The following is an 18,947-nucleotide window of genomic DNA, read 5'->3' as shown; positions in this document are numbered from 1 at the left end:
TCGGTATCGTCTCACAGAAACAGCGATTCACGAATCAATGTATCCTAGCTGGGTACACCAAAACACATGCCTTGCTTGTACCTCAGGCACAAACAAGACCAACCCATTCCTCTCCTGTCGAGGGGTCTAGGTCCCCGTCCAAACTTGGACTCCAAGCCCCCACACTTGAGACCCGGTCTCAGTATGGTGCTTAGACCTCCACCTTTTCCCGCCTCCATTCAACCGGTCTAGAAAGAGCCGAAACCCAAGACAAGAGCATAACGATCCTTCCCGCTCCCATAAGCAAGTATGTGCTTAGGATAATAAGTCTGTGACCTGACTACCATCTAGAGCAATGGACGGTCCTCAATCGACACAGGCGCAACAAGTGCAATCCGAGCCTCGCTCGAATGCCTAACCAAGTCCAGATCCAAAGTACCATTCCGCCCGGTCTCCAATTATACTCCATATATATTCCATGTGATAATAATATAGTAACAACAACAATATCTTTCCTATCTCTCGCGAGTGATAGGTAATCACTCGACTTCTACCGGCCCTATGCCATAGCAATCTACATGATCTTGACATACTAGTAGGACTCATAGGATAAGGATATATATATATATATATATATAAGTGGGTTTTCATTCAACTCCTTAAAACTTAATGCACAAGCATAAAATAAAGTGCAGAATAATAGGGGTTATACACCGGGGCTTGTCTGGGTAAGATATAACCAAAAGTTAGCATTTCATCGTGGTGACCCGATCATCAAGGCACCATCCTTTCTGCTACTTCGGTCGACTCCATGATCCATCATTGTTCCTATTATGGTATACGAGGATGCAACGCAGAGACGCAATTAATCAACGGTAACCGCAACTCTTTAAATAAACGATTACGCTCCGCAAGCTAACGAGCTAGCTTTAATGACTAACGTGTTGGTCTACGTATTCACAACGTCAAGTAAGGCTTCGCCTCCAAAAAAAATATTTTAGTCCTAAAATCCCAAGGTGTTTCGGCATTTTATTGATTAAACATATATTTTCGAACTAGGGCTCAATTAGCTACCCTAGCAAACTAATTATTATGGAGCTACAAAAATTACAATGAGCACCTAATAATGTTAGGAATTTACTGTAAAAGTTTTAGAGCCAACACTATCACCAATTTATCACAACAATTCCTACAAGTTTATATCTTACAATATTAAGCATCTTAAATTAATTAGATAACTCCTGAAAATATTATAAAACTTTGTGAACAAAATATACTAGCAGATAGATCATGATTTTAGGAACCTAACAAAATAAGTTTCACAATCTTTGGCCAACTACACAAATTTATATTGAATTTACAAGTTTACCTTAAAAACTAAATTAGAAAATTCTTTAGAAAAAGAAAGGGCCGATGGCCATTGATTCAGCCTAGTAGCCTAGCATGGGCGCACGCGCGTCATAATGGCCCAACACGTCCCAAGGCCGGGGGAGCCCGCGCGCGACGGTGGCTTTGCAGAAAAGCCCTCGAGCTTCGAGGTAATAGTATGACTACCATGTGTACTGTTCCTATCGGCAGTGGCTTTGCGATTAAGCCCTCGGTTGTTCTCGTCCTCACCATGAGCAGGTCCCTGGAAACCCCCGCACGCACCGGCGCGGCGGCCGACAGTATAAGGCGGTTACACCGGGCCAACTAGGCTCGCTACGACGGAATTAAGGAGCCGACCACCATCTACAGCTAAACACGCAAGGATGGGTGGTGGTTAGGGACTCGGAGGCGCACTGTCGTGGGCTGCTACGGTGAGCGGCTATCCACGGTGGCGACACGACTATTCTGGCGAGCCTACGCCCACACGGAAAGTTAGAGATGGAGGAGAAGTATCAGTAGCTCACCGTGGTGTACGCCCTACTGACAGATGAAGCAGGGGAGCGCTGCGACGATCTTGCCATGTGCGAGCCATTGGGGCGGTGGTGCTCCAGGATGGACGCCCATGCGTCACCACATCATCGATGAGTTCCCTGGCCAAGATAGCGCGAGCACTAGATGGAGGGAGCCAAGGCGAGTTTAGGGTTATGAACAATTGTACTACTATTAACCCTACAGACCTTACCCCCAAACCTACCGGCTCGACGGAACACATGACCGGCGACAAGCAAAATCTGAAATTGGCCACGACTAGACCACCATCGGACCCGACGGGAGTGGGGCGTCTAGCTAACTTCCTCTGCTACTCGCTGACATGAGGAATTGGACTAAGAAGCTTTGAGTTGGTGATTATGAAGGGAAGAGGGTGGCGCATCGCCCCTGCTACATCACGTGACACGGCTCCATCAGAGGTGACCTAGCCATGACCCGACAGGGTACAACAATGCGAGGACATGGCCACACAAGTGAGGGCAGGAGGCGCGTCGGGTAGTGCAAGATGGAGCCAAGAGGTGTGCCAGCGCGCGGAGCACTTGAACGTGGTAGCCGGGCCCGAGCGGCTCACCAGCGTCGGCAAGCGGGATAGGGCAAAGCAGGGAGGCATCATCGTCACCCTGAAGCTAGGGGCGGCTGACCCAGACATGGCTAGCGGCGACACGGACTCACGGTAGGTGAATCGCAGGGCAGGGCAACGGCCACGTAGCCATGGCAACAACGGCCTCGGCCTTAGCTCGACCCCACGTGTGCGTGCGATAGCGGGGCACCCGATAATAGCATCGCCATGACACCTTGCCACGCGATCGTGCAGCGGCTGCACCGATGTAGCACAGTGGCAGCCCATCGGCATAGTGCAGCGGTGCGCGAAGCAGCATGGTAGCGAGGTGGAGTAGCAACGCGATGGCCAGCAGCTGTAGGGCGACGACAGCAGCCCGCTAGCCCAGCCATGGCCAACCCATGACCATACAGGCCGATAGGGCATCGGCACAGCGGCGCACAGAACACGGCCAGCCGCGTGACGCCGAGTGGCCACGCAAGGTGACCGTGCGCACTCCAGGCACATGACATGCATGAATTTTAAAGTACGTCTAAAAACTAACCTAACACAGATGAAGCTAAACTACCTCAACCATGCTAACGATGGTACATCAGTCTACCATATGGAGCAAAAACACAGCATTGACCTTTAGCTAGATTTTTCAGAATTAATTCACTAATATGGCATTGTCACACTGTTTTTAAACTTAAAATTTCTTCCAAGTCTTGAGCTGAATTTGACTTCAAGTTCTATTTCCAAGCCATTGGAAATACTAGCTAGTCATATTATTTTTCCACAACAAGAGTTGCATTGTCATCTACAAAGTTTGTACTTCAAACTTTATTTAAGTATCACACACATGTTCTATAGTATTTTTGCTTAATAAAAATTGATTTTCAACCCTACTTGATATACATGAGCTATTGAATCAACATTCATTTAACATTTTTATTGGTTATTTTAGGCTACAAGAAATTTATCAACACCTTCTATCACATGTATTATTACATAAACATGATGCTCATGACATGATTTAGTAGTTTGTTTAGGGCATAACACCGAGGGTGTTACAGCTCTACCCCCTTAAACAAAATCCCATCCCGAGATTTGAAACAAGAATTAGAAAGGAAAAAATACGATTACACTTCGTAGATCCGAAATTACATGGAAGATGACACGATGCCGAACACTAAACCACACCGAGATTTAGAGATACACAGTTAAGAGCGACCTAGTACAACCAAGGCTTAATCCAGAAGTCGAGATAGACGAGGACAATGGAGAAACAACAAGAAAATGATTATCCAAAACATGACGTATGTCCAACAGATCTAGAAACAGGAGACTGAGAACTCAAACATTGTGAACCCTAAGACCAAACTAACCAACGGTAGACTTAAACTTCTTCGACAAAAACTAGATCCCTTCTTCTTCTCAGATTAGACAATCACCTCTGACTGGCGACCCTAGTTCTATGAATGACGATGGGATCTCGTAGCTCTACTTCGGATTCGAGGGGGATGGGGATAAAGGAGGAGAGCAAGGGCATCTTATAGCTTGGTGGACGGAGGTGGTGGTACAGCACACCGGGAGTGGAGGCGGCGTGGATGGGAGACACTAATGGTTCACGAGGTGAGGAAAAGGTTGACCATGGTGCGCTTCCTGCGCGAGCTTGAGTGGAGGAATGAAAAAGGAGAGGAGAGGGGGTTCGCTCGACGAGGGAGGCATGCTGTGGCTGTGTCCCCAAAAGAAGAAAAAGGAGAGGGGAAAGGAGGGGTCCAGTACGGGGACAAGGGCGAGGATCGAGAGCCAATAGGGTGCCGAGAAAAGGGGAAGCGCACAGTGCATGAGTACGGTGGATGCGGCATAATGCCATGGTTACATGAGGACATGGTGCTAATGGACCCTAACACTGTCGGCGTCCGCAGGGCACGCGATAATGGTGACCGGCGTGCATAACATGGTCGAGCGGGACATAGGGCTTGGGACATGACATCCACTCAGGCTTTTTCAATCACTCTCGACTACCCAAGGGCTAACTTTTCCTTGTTGTTCTTTTCCTTCCCTTCCTTGTTCACAATATGCGCCAACCTTTTGTATGAACTGAGGTCATGACATACATGCTTCCTCTAAAACCACATTCTCTTGTTTACTTTGAGGGAACACTATTTCATCACCCCGTTGTGGATTTCCTGTTCGAACACCCGAATATTTCCAAGAAGAATATTTTGTATCAAGAGTGGTACGGGGGTGTAACTCGGTAAAGGTGCTAGTCAACAACCTCGATACCAGCGCATGCCGAGTAGCGTCACCATGTGGCAGCTGTTCCACAGGGGCCCTCGGTTTCGTCGCAGCACCACAAGCTATTAACCAGGCAACTATTATCAACTTACACGCAATGAAGGTGGTGGGGTCATAGACCACATAATTAGAGGAGTATTGCAAGGAAAGATTCAGACAACAAGGGTTCCTTTCGCAACAAGGGACAAGGAATTCAAATCCCACAACGGATTTGATTTAAAGAGATTCAAGTGTTCTGCTTGGACATCCATAATTAGTTGACACAGTGTCCTACGTTATCCCATCATGGCCGGTCTGTTCACATCTAAATGGTTGCTCTCTTGTAACCCACTTAACATCATCCTTGAAAACTCTAAACATGTCTAACGAGACCTAAGGGTAGATGGACGCAATAAATACAACGAAATAAAGAAAATGCACATTCCAAACATCCTTATGCTGGTACAACATACAAGCACTCACTCTCCCATTCTCGACACATCGTTCACCTTCCCTATGATTGGAGATCTCAACAACTATAGACAAAATGCAATGGAAAGATTACAATACTGGAGGACAGCGATGAAAGGCACCACTAACTATGGGTACATCTTCCTAAGGCAACTATTCTACTTTGTCGGACCACACATCTTCATTCTTTGGCTCGGTGGATTCTTTTACTGCCCTGGCTATGGATCTGCCTCCTCTTTGGGAAGTGGCTGAGTGAGGGGAAGCAAGGGCTCTACTTCTGATACCTCCAAGGGTGGAGGTGCTAGCGGTACTGCAACATCGGTTCTCCTTCTCTCCAACAGGTGGATAGGGATTCCCTCCAAGATCAAGGGATCCTGCCTTTCAGTAGTCAGGGTCCTACGCTTGGCCCTGGTGACAAGGTAGGCCTCTCCCAACTAATGGGCATGCCAATCTTCAGCCTCCTTTAGGGCTTCCGACATGGCAGTCTCCCGACTCTCTATGGCTACCACACTGGCATGCACTTTAGCAAGCTACACCTGGAGCATCCTGGAGAAGATCTCGGCTTCCTTGGCTCGCTGGAGGCACTTCCTTAGCTCCGAGGCTTGCCGGTCATACTGCTCATCCAGAGCAAGCAGGTACGTGGTCAAGTGCACCATGGTTGGACTGTCTTCTTGCACATCCCACCCTTGCAAAGGCTCCATGCGAGCCCTCCATACCTGTCGATTCTTTTCCAAAGGTGGAAAGAACCTCATGGGGCTATGAGCAATGGGCTCTTCATAGATCTAGCAAAGGTGCCGCAAGGCTTTGCGAGCCACAACTTGGTAGGTGTCGACGAAGCAAAACCTAGTTGCGGTCACATTCTAGGCCTTAGTGATGTTGGGGAACTCCTCACTCTTCCCAATGTAGACAGTAACTTCACATCACTCAGTGCCATGCTTTTCATACTCATGGCCCTCATACTCGGGACGATCTTTGACTCCGAGTTTTTGTAGAGTGGCATATAGGATTTTGGGAAACCCTTAGTGTTCAGGCAGTAACTGCTAACCCAGGCTCCTACCATCCCTGGTGGGTGATTGCAAGGAAAGATTGAGCAAAAAGCTTGCTCAAGAGGAAGGGCTAGGTGAGCTAGAGTGCACCGAGTGGTGATACCAATGGCTAGGCTAGGCCCTGCTTATAATGGCAGAGCAGTCAGTGGTCCTGGCACAGTCCACCTTCAGTTCCTGATTTTTTCACACGTTCGAGGCGAGCGATGACCGAGGCCATTAGTGACTAGTACGGCTGCAGGGCAAGGGTCCCGCAATAGCGTAGAAAGGAGTATGGGAAGACATGGGTCATGGTAGGCGTGAACCATAGGTGAACGCGAAACACGAAGCTACAGTTTAGTAGTAATTCCCGATCAAGGGCTGGTCAGTCGTGCACAATACGACTCGCGTGACATCTATGAAGGGCGCATCCGCGCATCTACCAGCAATACGGTCACGATGACTAAGACATTACTAACACGACTGACTTAAAAGATCGTATACTACGTGAGAGTCAGTCCACCAGAGAAAGCCTAGCTAAACCTATTTCGGATGCTTAACCATAGCAATAGGGCTACTTAAATATTTCGTAGTTAAACGCCCAAACTTTTTGCAAAAATAGGTTGTCAAATTTTAGTTTAGAAAAGAATTTTGAAGCTTTATTTCCTTATTTATGCTCTGATACCACCTGTGGCAGAACCGCCTAATCTAATACCTCCCAGGAGTACTTGTCTTTATTAGACACTAAGTACTCGAGAGAGGACACTAAACTACGTAGTTCCATTGAGCACACCCTAAGGGAGAACTAAAAAAATCCACATTTTTTCATCAGGATCATAAATGAGAGAATAAAGCTTACAATATTCTTAAGTTATTTCATACATCACTTTATTACAGTAGTAGAATATTACCTCAATTGATTATAACAGCGGAATATAATAATGTTATCAAAGTTACAGAGGAAGCAAATATTAATTTAATGACATGGTGGAGTATTAACATAGTGGACATTTATATACAAGGCTGCTAGCAGATTTTACATCTTTTCTTATAAAAACCTTTAGTAAGGGTTATAAATGAACACTATGGTCGTAGCGTGAAAGGAATCCTCTCTGAGCCCACCAAAAGGTTTCCACACACAAGGGTCAACTCTATGTATCCTCCGATCACCTGCAACAGGGGAAATAAAACCGTGAGTACTCTATTGTACTCAGCAAGACTTACCCGACAGGAGGAAAATAAAAGACTCCAAGGATATGCAAAGCTATCTGGCTTGTGGGTTATTGCATCTACAGGAAGCATTACTAAACATGCGTCCTTATATTCATTTTTATTTGCAGTCATCATTAGTTCATTAACTAACCATTCTATGTAAGCGCCTATGCTACTTTCAAGCAGGTGGTGAGCAATCAGAACCATTTTGTCATCTTCCATATTTTAGTTCTTACTACGGTGCTAGACCATAGCCAAGTCGGTACCGTCTCATAGAAACAGCGATTCGTGAATCAATGTATCCAAACTGGATACCCCGAAACACACGCCTCTCTTATACCATAGGCACAAACAAGACCAACCCATTACACTCCTGTTGAGGGGTCCTGGTCCCCGTCCAAACTTGGACTCTAAGCCCCCACATTGGAGACCCGGTCTTACTATGGTGCTTAGACCTTCACCTTTCCCTGCCTCCAATCAGCCAGTCTAGAAAGAGCCAGAACCCACGACAAGAGCATAATAAGCCTTCCCACTCCCATAAGCAAGTATGTGCTTAGGATAATAAGTCTGTGACCTAACTACCATCCACAACAACGGATAGTCCTCAATCGACACAGGCGCACCAAGTGCAATCTAAGCCTCGCTCGAATGCCTAACCAAGTCTAGATCCAAAGTACCATTCTGCCCGGTCTCTAATTATACTCCACGTATATTCCATGTGATAGTAATATAGTAACAACAGTAATATATTTCCTATCTCTCGCGAGTGACAGGTAATCACTGGACTTCTACCGGCCCTATGGCATAGCAATCTACACGATCTTGACATACTAGTAGGACTCATAAGATAAGGATATATATATGCAAGTGGGTTTTAATTTAACTCTTTAAAACTTAATGCACAAGCATAAAATAAAGTACAGAATAATAGGGGTTATGCACCGGGGCTTGCCTGGGTAAGATATAACCAAAAGTTAGCATTTCATCGCGGTGACCCAATCATAAAGGCACCATCCTTTCCGCTACTTCTATCGACTCCATGATCCATCGTTGTTCCTTATTATGGTATACATGGATGCAACACAGAGACACAATTAATCAACGGTAACCGCAACTCTTTAAATAAATAATTACGCTCCGCAAGCTAACGAGCTAGCTTTAATGACTAACATGCTGGTCTACGTATTCACATCGTCAAGTAAGGCTTCGCCTCCAGAAAAATATTTTAGTCCTAAAATCCCAAGATATTTCGGCATTTTATTGATTAAACATATATTTTCGAACTAGGGCTCATTTAACTACCCTAGCAAACTAATTATTATGTTCCTACAAAAATTACAGTGAGCATCTAATAATGTTAGAAATTTACTGTGAAAGTTTCAGAGCCAACACTATCACTAATTTATCACAACAATTCCTACAGGTTTATATCTTACAATATTAAGCATCTTAAATTAATTAGATAACTCCTAAAAATATTATAAAACTATGTGAACAAAATATACTAGCAGATAGATCATGATTTTAGAACCTAACAAAATTAGTTTCACAATCCAACTACACAAATTCATATTGAATTTACAAGTTTACCTTAAAAACTAAATTAGAAAACATTTTAGAAAAAGAAAAGAGCCGGTGGCCATTGATTCGGCCCAGTTGCCCAGCGCAAGCGCGGGCGCGTGCGCGTCGCAACGGCCCAATGTGGCCCAAGGCCGGGGAGCCCGCACATGACGGTGGCTTTGCAGAAAAGCCCCCGAGCTTCGAGGTAATAGTACGACTACCATGTGTATGGTTCATATCGGCAGTGGCTTTGCGACCAAGCCCTCGGTTGTTCTCGTCCTCACCATGGGTAGGTCCCTGGAATCCCCCGCGCACGCCGACGCACCAACGGCATAAGGCGGTTACGTCGGGACAACTAGGCTCGCTACGACAGAATTAAGGGGCCGACCACCATCTACAGCTAAATGTGCAAGGATGGGAGGCGGTTAGGGACTCGAAGGCACACTGTCGCGGGCTGCAGCGGTGAGCGGCTATCCACGGTGGCAGCACGACTATTCTAGCGAGCCTACACCCTCATGAAAAGGTAGAGATGGAGAAGTATCAGTAGCTCACCGTGGTGTACACCCTACTAACGATTGAAGCAGGGGGAGCGCTGCGATGATCTGGCCACGTGCGAGCCGCTGGGGCGGCGGTGCTCCGGGATGAACGCCCATGTGTCACCACATCACCAACGAGTTCCCTGGCCAAGATAGAGTGAGCACCGGATGTAGGGAGTCAAGGCGAGTTCGGGGTTACGAACAATTGAACTACTATTAACCCTACGGGCCTTACCCCCAAACCTACCGGCTCGACGACGCACATGACTGGCGACGAGCAAAATCTAAAATTGGCCGCGACCAGACCAGCGCTGGACCCGATGGGAGTGGGGCGTCTAGCTAACTTCCTCTGCTACTCGCTGACGCAAGGAATTGGACTAGGAAGCTTTGAGTTGGTGATTATGAAGGGAAGAGGGCGGCGCATTGCCCTGCTACATCACGCGACATGGCTCCATCAGAGGTGACCCAGCCATGACCCGACAGGGTACGACAACGCGGGGACATGGCTGCACGAGCGAGGGTAGGAGGCGCATCGGGTAGTGCTAGACGGAGCCAAGAGGGGTGCCAGCGCGCGGAGCACTTGAATGCGGTAGCTGGACCCGAGCGGCTCACCGGCGTCGGCAAGCGGGATAGGGCAAAGCAGGGAGACGTCACCGCCACCCTAAAGCTGGGGTCGGCTGACCCAGACGCGGCGAGCGGCAACACAGACTTGCGGTAGGTGAATCACAGGGCAGGGCGATTGCCACGTAGCCATGGCAACAGCGGCCCCGGCCACGGCCCGACCCCGCGCGCGGATCAGCGGTCAAAATGGCGCGCGCACGCGGCAACAGCAGGGCACCCGACAACAGCATCGCGACGATGCCTCGCCATGCGATCATGCAGCGGCTGCACCGGTGTAGCGTAGTGGTAGCCCTTCGGCATGGCGCAGCGGTACGCGCAGCAGCGCGGCAACGAGGTGGAGTAGCAGCGCGACGACAGCGGCCCACTGGCCCCGCCATGGCCAACCCATGACCACACAGGCCGACTGGGCATCGGCACCGTGGCACGCAGAACGTGGCCAGCCGCGCGATGCCGAGTGGCCGCGCGAGGTGACCGTGCGCACTCCAGGCACATGACGTGCACGGATTTTAAAGCACATCTAAAAACTAACCTAACACAGTTAAAACTAAACTACCTCGACCATGCTAACGATGGTACATCAGTCTACCATAAGGAGCAAAAACACAGTATTGACCTTTAGCTAGATTTTTTAGAATTAATTCACCAACATGGCATTGTCACACTGTTTTCAAACTTAAAATTTCTTCTAAGTCTTGAGCTGAATTTGAATTCAAATTCTATTTCCAAGCCATTGGAAATACTAGCTAGTCATTATTTTTCTACAGCAAGAGTTGCATTGTCATCTACAAAGTTTGTACTTCAAATTTTATTTAAGTATCGCACACATGTTCTATAGTATTTTTGCTTAATAAAAATTGATTTTCAACCATACTTGATATACATGAGTTATTGAATCAACATTCATTTAACATTTTTATTGGTTATTTTAGGCTATAAGAAAGTTATCAACACCTTCTATCACATGCATTATTACATAAACACGATGCTCATGACATGATTTAGTAGTTTGTTTAGGGCGTACCACCGAGGGTGTTATAATGAATCCGCCGCTGGAGCCTTGCTCAACACTCGGACGCGGAGCAGGTGGCAATGCCGACAGCAGTCGAGCAGCAGCAAGCCGAGTGGCGGCGCTAATGCGTGGCTTGAGTTCAACGAACGACACCGAGAACCATCGAATGGAGAAGATGAAGGATTTTTTATTGTGGCAAAATTAGTGGGCCCCACAAAATAAATTTTATCCCTGACCAATTTCCAAATAAGGGAATATGATAGGGATCCCATAGCCAGGCCATAACCCAGTGTATCATAACCCGTCTATTCCATATCCCATTCTAAAATCGTATCCAAATGCCACCTTAGCACAAACCTAGAGGGGTAAAGTTACGAGCACCAGGTGATCATAGACACCTCCTTTATTTTGGAGTATATATTACAAATGGTGTACTGGACTATAGGTGGAGCGTGGAGTGGTGGTGGAGGTGTCTTTATGTTTGTGTTGGTGGCTATGTTCGTACTATCTTGTGTCGAATGCATGCGCCTGGCTTATCCTTTTATAGCCTCGGAGCTAGATGGTACATCTTGAACTATTTGCCTTTCCTATTGTGTGGACACCGAACAGTGCTATGCTCTTCGACAATTGCCATAGCTACGTTGACACATCTATTATTTCCCTTTTGCATTATCTCGTGGCATTCTATGACTTCTTGATATGAAGGATTAATATTACAAATTCAATCGAATTATAAAAATAAAAATATTTTGGCAGGTATTTGGTTTTCAAACTATATATAAACTATAGATATTTGATATATATATATATATATACATACATACACACACGTATATATATAGGGTCCCTTCTGACGGGTCAGTGAAATTTTTATGCCCAAAATCCTGATTCGATATATATATATATATATATATATATATATATATATATATATATATATATATATATATATAATAACGTTTGTAGTAATAATATATATTTTGACTGTGTTTTACGCATGGCATCGTTGGAGGAGCCCGCGTCGGATAGTGTCGTGGAGGACGCTCAGGCTCACAAAGACAGAAACCCATCTCAAAGCGCCGCGGCGTGGACCGACACGGCAGTGATCGAAGGACACCACCAGGCCACCAGAGGGTCCGACACGGCAGTGATCGAAGGACACCACCAGGCCACCAGAGGGTCCTCCTTCCTTTTTCTTGCCGTGCAGGAAAGAAGCGACTCACTCCCCGTTGCTCCGCCACACCGTCCGCTTAAAATCCAAAGGCCCCGATCACCCGCCGCCCTTCATCACAAGCGCGCACCCTCCCCATTCCTCTCTAGTCAACCCACAAAAACCCTAGCCGCCCCGCCGCCCCCCAGTGCTCCTCCCTCCCCACCACAGCAGCTCCTCCGTCTCCGGCGGCCCCCACAGGCGCGGCGAGGATGAACGTGAAGGGCGGCGGCCGGATTCCGGTGCCCCCGCCGGGGGCCAGCGCGCTGGTCAAGGTGGCCGTGCTCGGCGGCGCCGCCGTGTACGCCGCCATGAGCAGCCTCTACAACGTCGAGGGTGGACACCGCGCCATCGTCTTCAACCGCATCCAGGGCATCAAGGACAAGGTCTGGGCTCCGCGGGCGCGCATCCCGTTCTCCCTGCCCACCCCCCATTTTCTATCTGTTTTGATGGTGTCCGGTGGTTGGTTGTTTCCGGGGGAAGCGGTTTGGTTGGGTAGTCTTGCGGGTGCGATTGGGAGAGGAATGTGGCTGTGGACGCTGTGCTGCGATGAACTTTATCCTAGCTTCGTCTCCCTTAGAAGATTTCTTTGGATTTCTACGCGCACCCCAGTAAATCTGAGATAACCATGCTTGTTACTTTTGTATAAAAAAATTCTGGGAGTCTGGAACACATAGCATGCGCGGCCGTACCAACTTGTCAAATTGTCAGCAGTACTGGCATCTTCTTGTTGTCGGTGAAATGTGGATATGTTGTGCTTCCGTGAATTGCAGTCCAGGATGTTATTGAGATTTTTGGGCACATACCCCTTAAATTAGATACAAATCGTGTACAACAATTGGCAAAACAAAACATGAGGTGTGTGTGCTTGTTAGATCGACAAGGGTGCTTCCAAATTGTACTACACCAGTAGTGATTTCTTCATTCTTGTTCCTGTTTTGACATCTACTCTCTGAAATGCTTGCTATCTTTATTGTTGAATGCAATATAACAATGTGTATGCTATCCCACTTGGACAGTTATGGTAGGTGGGCGGCTCTAAAATTTGCTGTGTTGAATTACCTAAAAATTGATTAGAAATTGGAACTAGCTGCTGTATTGTGTTATGAGCTTAGTTGTTGTGGATGTACTACAAGAAAGGTCCATGGTTTGCTTCACCATTCTTTACATCTCTTAAAATAGAAACTTTGTCATGGGCAAGTGCAATCACATATCGAAGGTATCAATGTGGACGTGTGTTATGGCAAGTACCCAGCACACTAGATTAGATTGATTTGGTTTGTTAGGAAAGGGATAAGTTAGATTGATTTGGTTAGGATATTTCCTTAGGAGTCAAGTCAGTCATCTCTATAAAAGAGAGAACCTGGTATTGATTGTAATCAAGCAAGGAGAACCTAAGAAGTAGTCTACGGACGAAAGGGTTCTTCCTGCTACTCCCGTCAATCCATATCAATGTGTGTCTATGGTTCTATGCATTTGTGCCTTCTGTGTTGTAATTGAACCCTAGGTTTTCATGTGATTTCCTTAACCATGATGAATACAGAAACATTTCTATTTTTAATTTCTGTGATATGTTAGTTTAACTGTTGTATGCTTGTAATGGGTTGATGTTGGTGGGAGGTGGACTGCTAAGCTTGTAGGCGGTAGGAAGAGGGGGAATTGGGAGGCGGCACCGGCCCGTGGTTTCCCACAGGCCACAGGCCACTTGCAAGGGGAGGCCAGCAGCAGCGCTGGAAGAGGGTCGGTGCAAGGGGGCTAGGGAGCAGGAGAGTCTAAGGAATAATCCTCTCTGTCTTTCTTGATTGATATGAGTACATGTCCCCCGTATTTATTATAATCCCTATGACTTGTTCGTAAGCAAACTTAACTCTAGCCTCCCTCATGCGGTCAGCCAGGGATAGGCTGGCCCTGGCCCCTCTCTGGACCCACCGCTGCTGGGCCTGTTTGGACCTATGACAATGTTCTTTGATGCTCTTTATCTTTCAAAAAAAAAATATTCACTTGATTAGATGAGAATCTACTAGATTTGTATTTATATTTATATTACCTATATATATGATTCAAATGTCAAAGTTATTGACTTCATTGAAATGCTTTATTCCAGATAAATTTCTAGATCATGGTTTGCATATGAAAGGTTGTTTTGTGGCGATGCCATTTACCTGCAACGTTTCTGGATGCATCCGATTAGGTTTTGTAATTTGAAAATGCAAGAGGTGTTATTGGTGCGTACTGAATGACTAAACATTAATTCTTTGACAAAAAAATTGTAGTATCTTGGCCTTAGATATCCTTTGAGGGGAAGGACATATGTGTTATTTTGCTGATTCTTGATATATGCAGTTTTTTTTATCCCTGAACACTCTTCACTTTCTTGTGAAATACTGGCAAGTATTTACAACATATTTGATGTGATAGTTTGAATTTACCCCATCATAATGCCATGAAACACATTAGGTTTTGTTTGGTGCTAGTCTTGTTTCAAGGGGAGAAATGAATGGAGGTTTATGTATAATTATTTTTCACTGATTATTGTCCGTGCACAATCAACTTGCTAGTGAGTTTTATGTTTTGAGAACTGATGCAAACTTTATAAATTCTACATGTTTTTTTTGCCACAATTTGGCACAATAAAATTTTGCTATTGTTCTCTCTTTAAAAAGGGCAGACCCAGTGCCGGAGGCTCCCACATGAGTGGGGTCTGGGGAAGGGATAAACCGAGACAAACCTTTCCCCCACAAAATCTGCGGAGAGGCTTCTTCGAACCCACGACCTGGTGACTCAGTGAGACAGCTCTCACCACTGCACCAGGCCTGCCCTTCTCTCTTTCTTATTGCAAATTTTTTTTGTGTGCATGCTTATTCATTGTTAGCTCGAATGAAGAGCTAAGCTAACAAAGCATGTTTTTCGATTTGACTCGTGTGTAATCACAAATAACTTGATTTATTAACAGTGTGCCTTGGTGTCATACACCAGAAGGTGTATTTCAGGCCTATGTAATTAGCGTAAAGTTTTAGCTATATTAGTATATTTTGATGTGATTGCTTGAATGGGCATATAATTGTATAGGTATAATATGAAAGTTTGGATGCATAAAGCATGACATTCAGCTTGCAATATCTTGTTTTGATATAGAAGCATGCCTATCTGAGACATGCTCAGCTTTTTTATATTGATTAATCACTTTAAATCTCAAAACTGAACCAGAACATTTACCTGTCCAAGTAGGTTGTGAGTGTTGATCTTTTTTGTGCACCTTTATTTGTAGTCCTTTGTCAATTTTGATATATTTTGGTGCATCAAAACTTGTTGATGTACTTATACAATTGTTTGAATTAGTGAAAAACTCTTATTGTACAATTTGACTTTTTAGGGCATTTGTTGATTGGGGTTACTATTTAATATTTATCCTTAAGTTTGCCTTCCCCCTAGACAATGAACCAGTTCAATTTACACCAAACAATTTCTATATGCAGGTATACCCTGAAGGGACTCACTTTATGATTCCATGGTTTGAACGGCCAATCATTTATGATGTCCGTGCTCGACCGAATCTTGTTGAGAGTACTTCCGGGAGCCGGGATCTTCAGATGGTAAGTATACACATCACTTTTGTTCGATTCCACCAGCTTACCATTCTTCATGATTTGGAGCCTGTGTTTAGTTGTTAAATATGCACATCACTTCCAGTTCAATTCTTCCAGCCTACCATTCTTCATGATTTGGACCCTGTCTTTAGTTCCAGTGTAAACGTTGCTGTCTGCTGATTGTTCAGCTGAAATTTGGGCCAACAAACCTGTTTCTTCCTTGATTTATTGTTCATTTGATCCCCTAATAGCTGCTACTGGCTGTTATGATTATTTCAGCACCAGTAGTTTCTGCAATTTTCATTGAAATATTTTCATGCAAAAGTTGTGACCAATGAAGCTGATAAATTCAGAACACCTTGCGGTTTTGACAAATATTGATCATTGCCATATATTGCCGTTTTGGCCATATATATATTTTGCATGCTCATTTACCTGCATTTATTTTAGTTACCTTTTCGCCTGGAGTATTATTATTGGTATTCCAATCCTCCTTTCTGTATGATGATGAATTGCTCTACAGTATGTTTATCATACTCTGTAGAATGCTAGAATTTGGTTCTTATATGTAATTTAAGATGTGGCACCTTTGATTTTACTAGTTTCTATCACCCTGGTTAATGAAATAGTATACGTTTATTCGGAAATAGGAGCTATCATTAATCAGGCAATTCATTCCGTACCATGTGGTGCTGTGTGGATTTTTTTATGATGATTTGGATCACAGGGATTCATTTAATATTTTGAGATACTTATCTCTCCTGTTCTTTATCTTGGCAGGTGAAAATTGGTATCCGTGTCCTCACAAGGCCTATGCCAGAGAGGCTACCACATATCTACAGAACTCTGGGGGAGAACTTCAATGAGAGAGTTTTGCCTTCAATCATCCACGAAACACTGAAAGCTGTTGTTGCTCAATACAATGCTAGTCAGCTGATCACACAGAGAGAGGTATGATTGAACATATCTTTTGTTTGTATATTACCTATATTTTATTTCGAAAAAGAAGTTACTAGTAAATACTTAAGAGCGCTTCTGTTTATTCTTTTCTGCCACCAATTTCAGACTGTGAGTAGGGAGATTAGGAAGATACTGACTGAGAGGGCTAGATTCTTCAACATTGCTCTCGATGATGTCTCCATCACAAGCCTGAGCTTTGGGAAGGAGTTCACTCATGCCATTGAAGCCAAGCAGGTTGCTGCACAGGAAGCTGAGCGTGCAAAGTTCATTGTCGAGAAAGCTGAGCAAGATAAGAGAAGTGCAATTATCAGGGCTCAGGTAAGAAACCAATTATGAAGCAAAATGAGAGTACTATAAGCAGTTATTGTAATGATTTTGGTTGCATCATAAGATCTATTGCTGAGTTAGCTCTAGACTGCCTTCATGCTATTTTCAATTTGTCTTGTCAAGCTGCTGAGCTGGCAGTAAAAAGCACAAAACAGATTTTATTCCTATACTGTACTAGTATCCTTGTTGATGTTATTGTGTTGAGCTGAACCTTGCTGCTCTGAAACACTATTTGCTTCTGGGTCTCTGTTGTGTACAGGGAGAGGCTAAGAGTGCGGAGCTGATTGGTCAAGCCATCGCGAACAACCCTGCCTTCCTTGCCCTGAGGCAGATTGAAGCTGCAAGGGAGATCTCCCACACGATCTCGGCCTCGGCCAACAAGGTGTTCCTGGACTCCAACGACCTGCTGCTCAACCTCCAGCAGCTGAATGTATCGAGCAAGCAGAAGAAATGATGATGTCACATTTTATGCCCCCGTTTCTTCTGAGTTATTAGTCAGTAGTGGGATGCCTTTGTACCAGACATTGTGAGGAACGCTCGGTTTTGGATGTAGTTTCGCCAGTCTTATCTGATGTTGAACACGGCGAGTATGTGCTCGAAGGCAGCCAAGCTGGGCAGGTTTTGTTTAAACGTGACTGTATCATGAGGTAGTTCAATAATAAAGAACAAATTCAATTATTTTAATTTACGAGATGGTTGGCATGATTTTGTTGCCCTTGGGGGTTAGTTATTGTTACAGTAATATTTATTCCAACGTTCGCTTTGGAAGAGATGTAGGATTGGCATAAGACGAATGGGAGACGTGCGATTACCTTGGAGATTAGGGTACTACGGAATAATACATTGTTATAAGAGATATGAAATGCTAAACTACAACGAGTTGTCGATATGTCCGAGTGCTTAAGGAGACAGACTCGAAATCTGTTGGGGTTTGCCTGCGCAGGTTCGAATCCTGCTGTCGACGTTTTTCCTTTTTCCTGCAACTTACTAGGATACATTTTACCAGTAACTTTATTACAGTTCTATTAACCTTAATTATTGCTAAGTTAATCTTCTTTGGATTTGATAATGTTTTTTTTTCACATGCATAGGGACCCATGACACTGTTCCCTCGGGCAAGATGTAGCTGCTTATAATCTCTCCAGCATGCTTATGATATCTATCTATGCCAATGTATTTTTTCATCGAATCCATCCATGTAACTGATTTAACTACTCCATATGTGTTGGCATTAAAAATTGTTAACCCTCCGTTTTCTACCAGTACTCTAGCTCACAAGGGGCTAGAAAGTTCTTGTTGCTCTTGTAGGAGAGTTTACAATTCTACAAATACAATAAAAAAGCATTTGTTGACAACCAAAAGTGGTCAAAGTTTATAATGGACTCTACCATCATGTTTGTATCGTCAAGATGGTCAGAAAACATATTTGGATCATCTCATTTAGAACCCGGACAAAGAAAAACAACGATTCGGGGGTTGCTGGCCTAGCCGAAACCGGCCTGGTCGGTTTCCAAACATGCCGGTTTGGACAAGTTCTTCAAATGCAAGATTGGACTGGACCATTGCGTTTCTCTTATCGAGCTGCTCGAAAAACATATACCGTTCGTCCTGTTTGAAGTCCGGACGAACTAATTGTGATTTTTGGAAGCCGTTCTGCCGCACTAATTGTGATTCCACGCACATGATACTCAGGGCTGAGCTAAAAGTTCTGTTTT

General features: G+C 44.9%; 1 protein-coding gene and 1 non-coding gene across 2 annotated transcripts; both read left to right on the top strand.

Moving 5' to 3' along the window:
* The first annotated feature begins 12,431 nt into the window (after positions 1-12,431).
* On the top strand, positions 12,432-17,937 carry LOC136545635 (prohibitin-2, mitochondrial-like). The gene is made up of 5 exons (XM_066537638.1): positions 12,432-12,744; positions 15,835-15,951; positions 16,726-16,896; positions 17,011-17,223; positions 17,492-17,937. Exons 1-5 carry the CDS (start codon positions 12,571-12,573, stop codon positions 17,684-17,686), a joined length of 870 nt encoding a protein of 289 aa, XP_066393735.1. The 5' UTR covers positions 12,432-12,570; the 3' UTR covers positions 17,687-17,937.
* A 177-nt stretch (positions 17,938-18,114) lies between these two features.
* Positions 18,115-18,196, top strand: TRNAS-CGA (transfer RNA serine (anticodon CGA)). Its single transcript has one exon. It is a non-coding gene; the product is annotated as a tRNA-Ser (tRNA).
* The last annotated feature ends 751 nt before the right edge of the window (positions 18,197-18,947 follow it).

The sequence above is a fragment of the Miscanthus floridulus genome, chromosome 3, assembly GCF_019320115.1.
Source record: "Miscanthus floridulus cultivar M001 chromosome 3, ASM1932011v1, whole genome shotgun sequence".
Classification (NCBI taxonomy): Eukaryota; Viridiplantae; Streptophyta; class Magnoliopsida; order Poales; family Poaceae; genus Miscanthus; species Miscanthus floridulus.
Note: the sequence above shows the minus strand (reverse complement) of the source record. Positions and strands in the feature narration are given on the sequence as shown.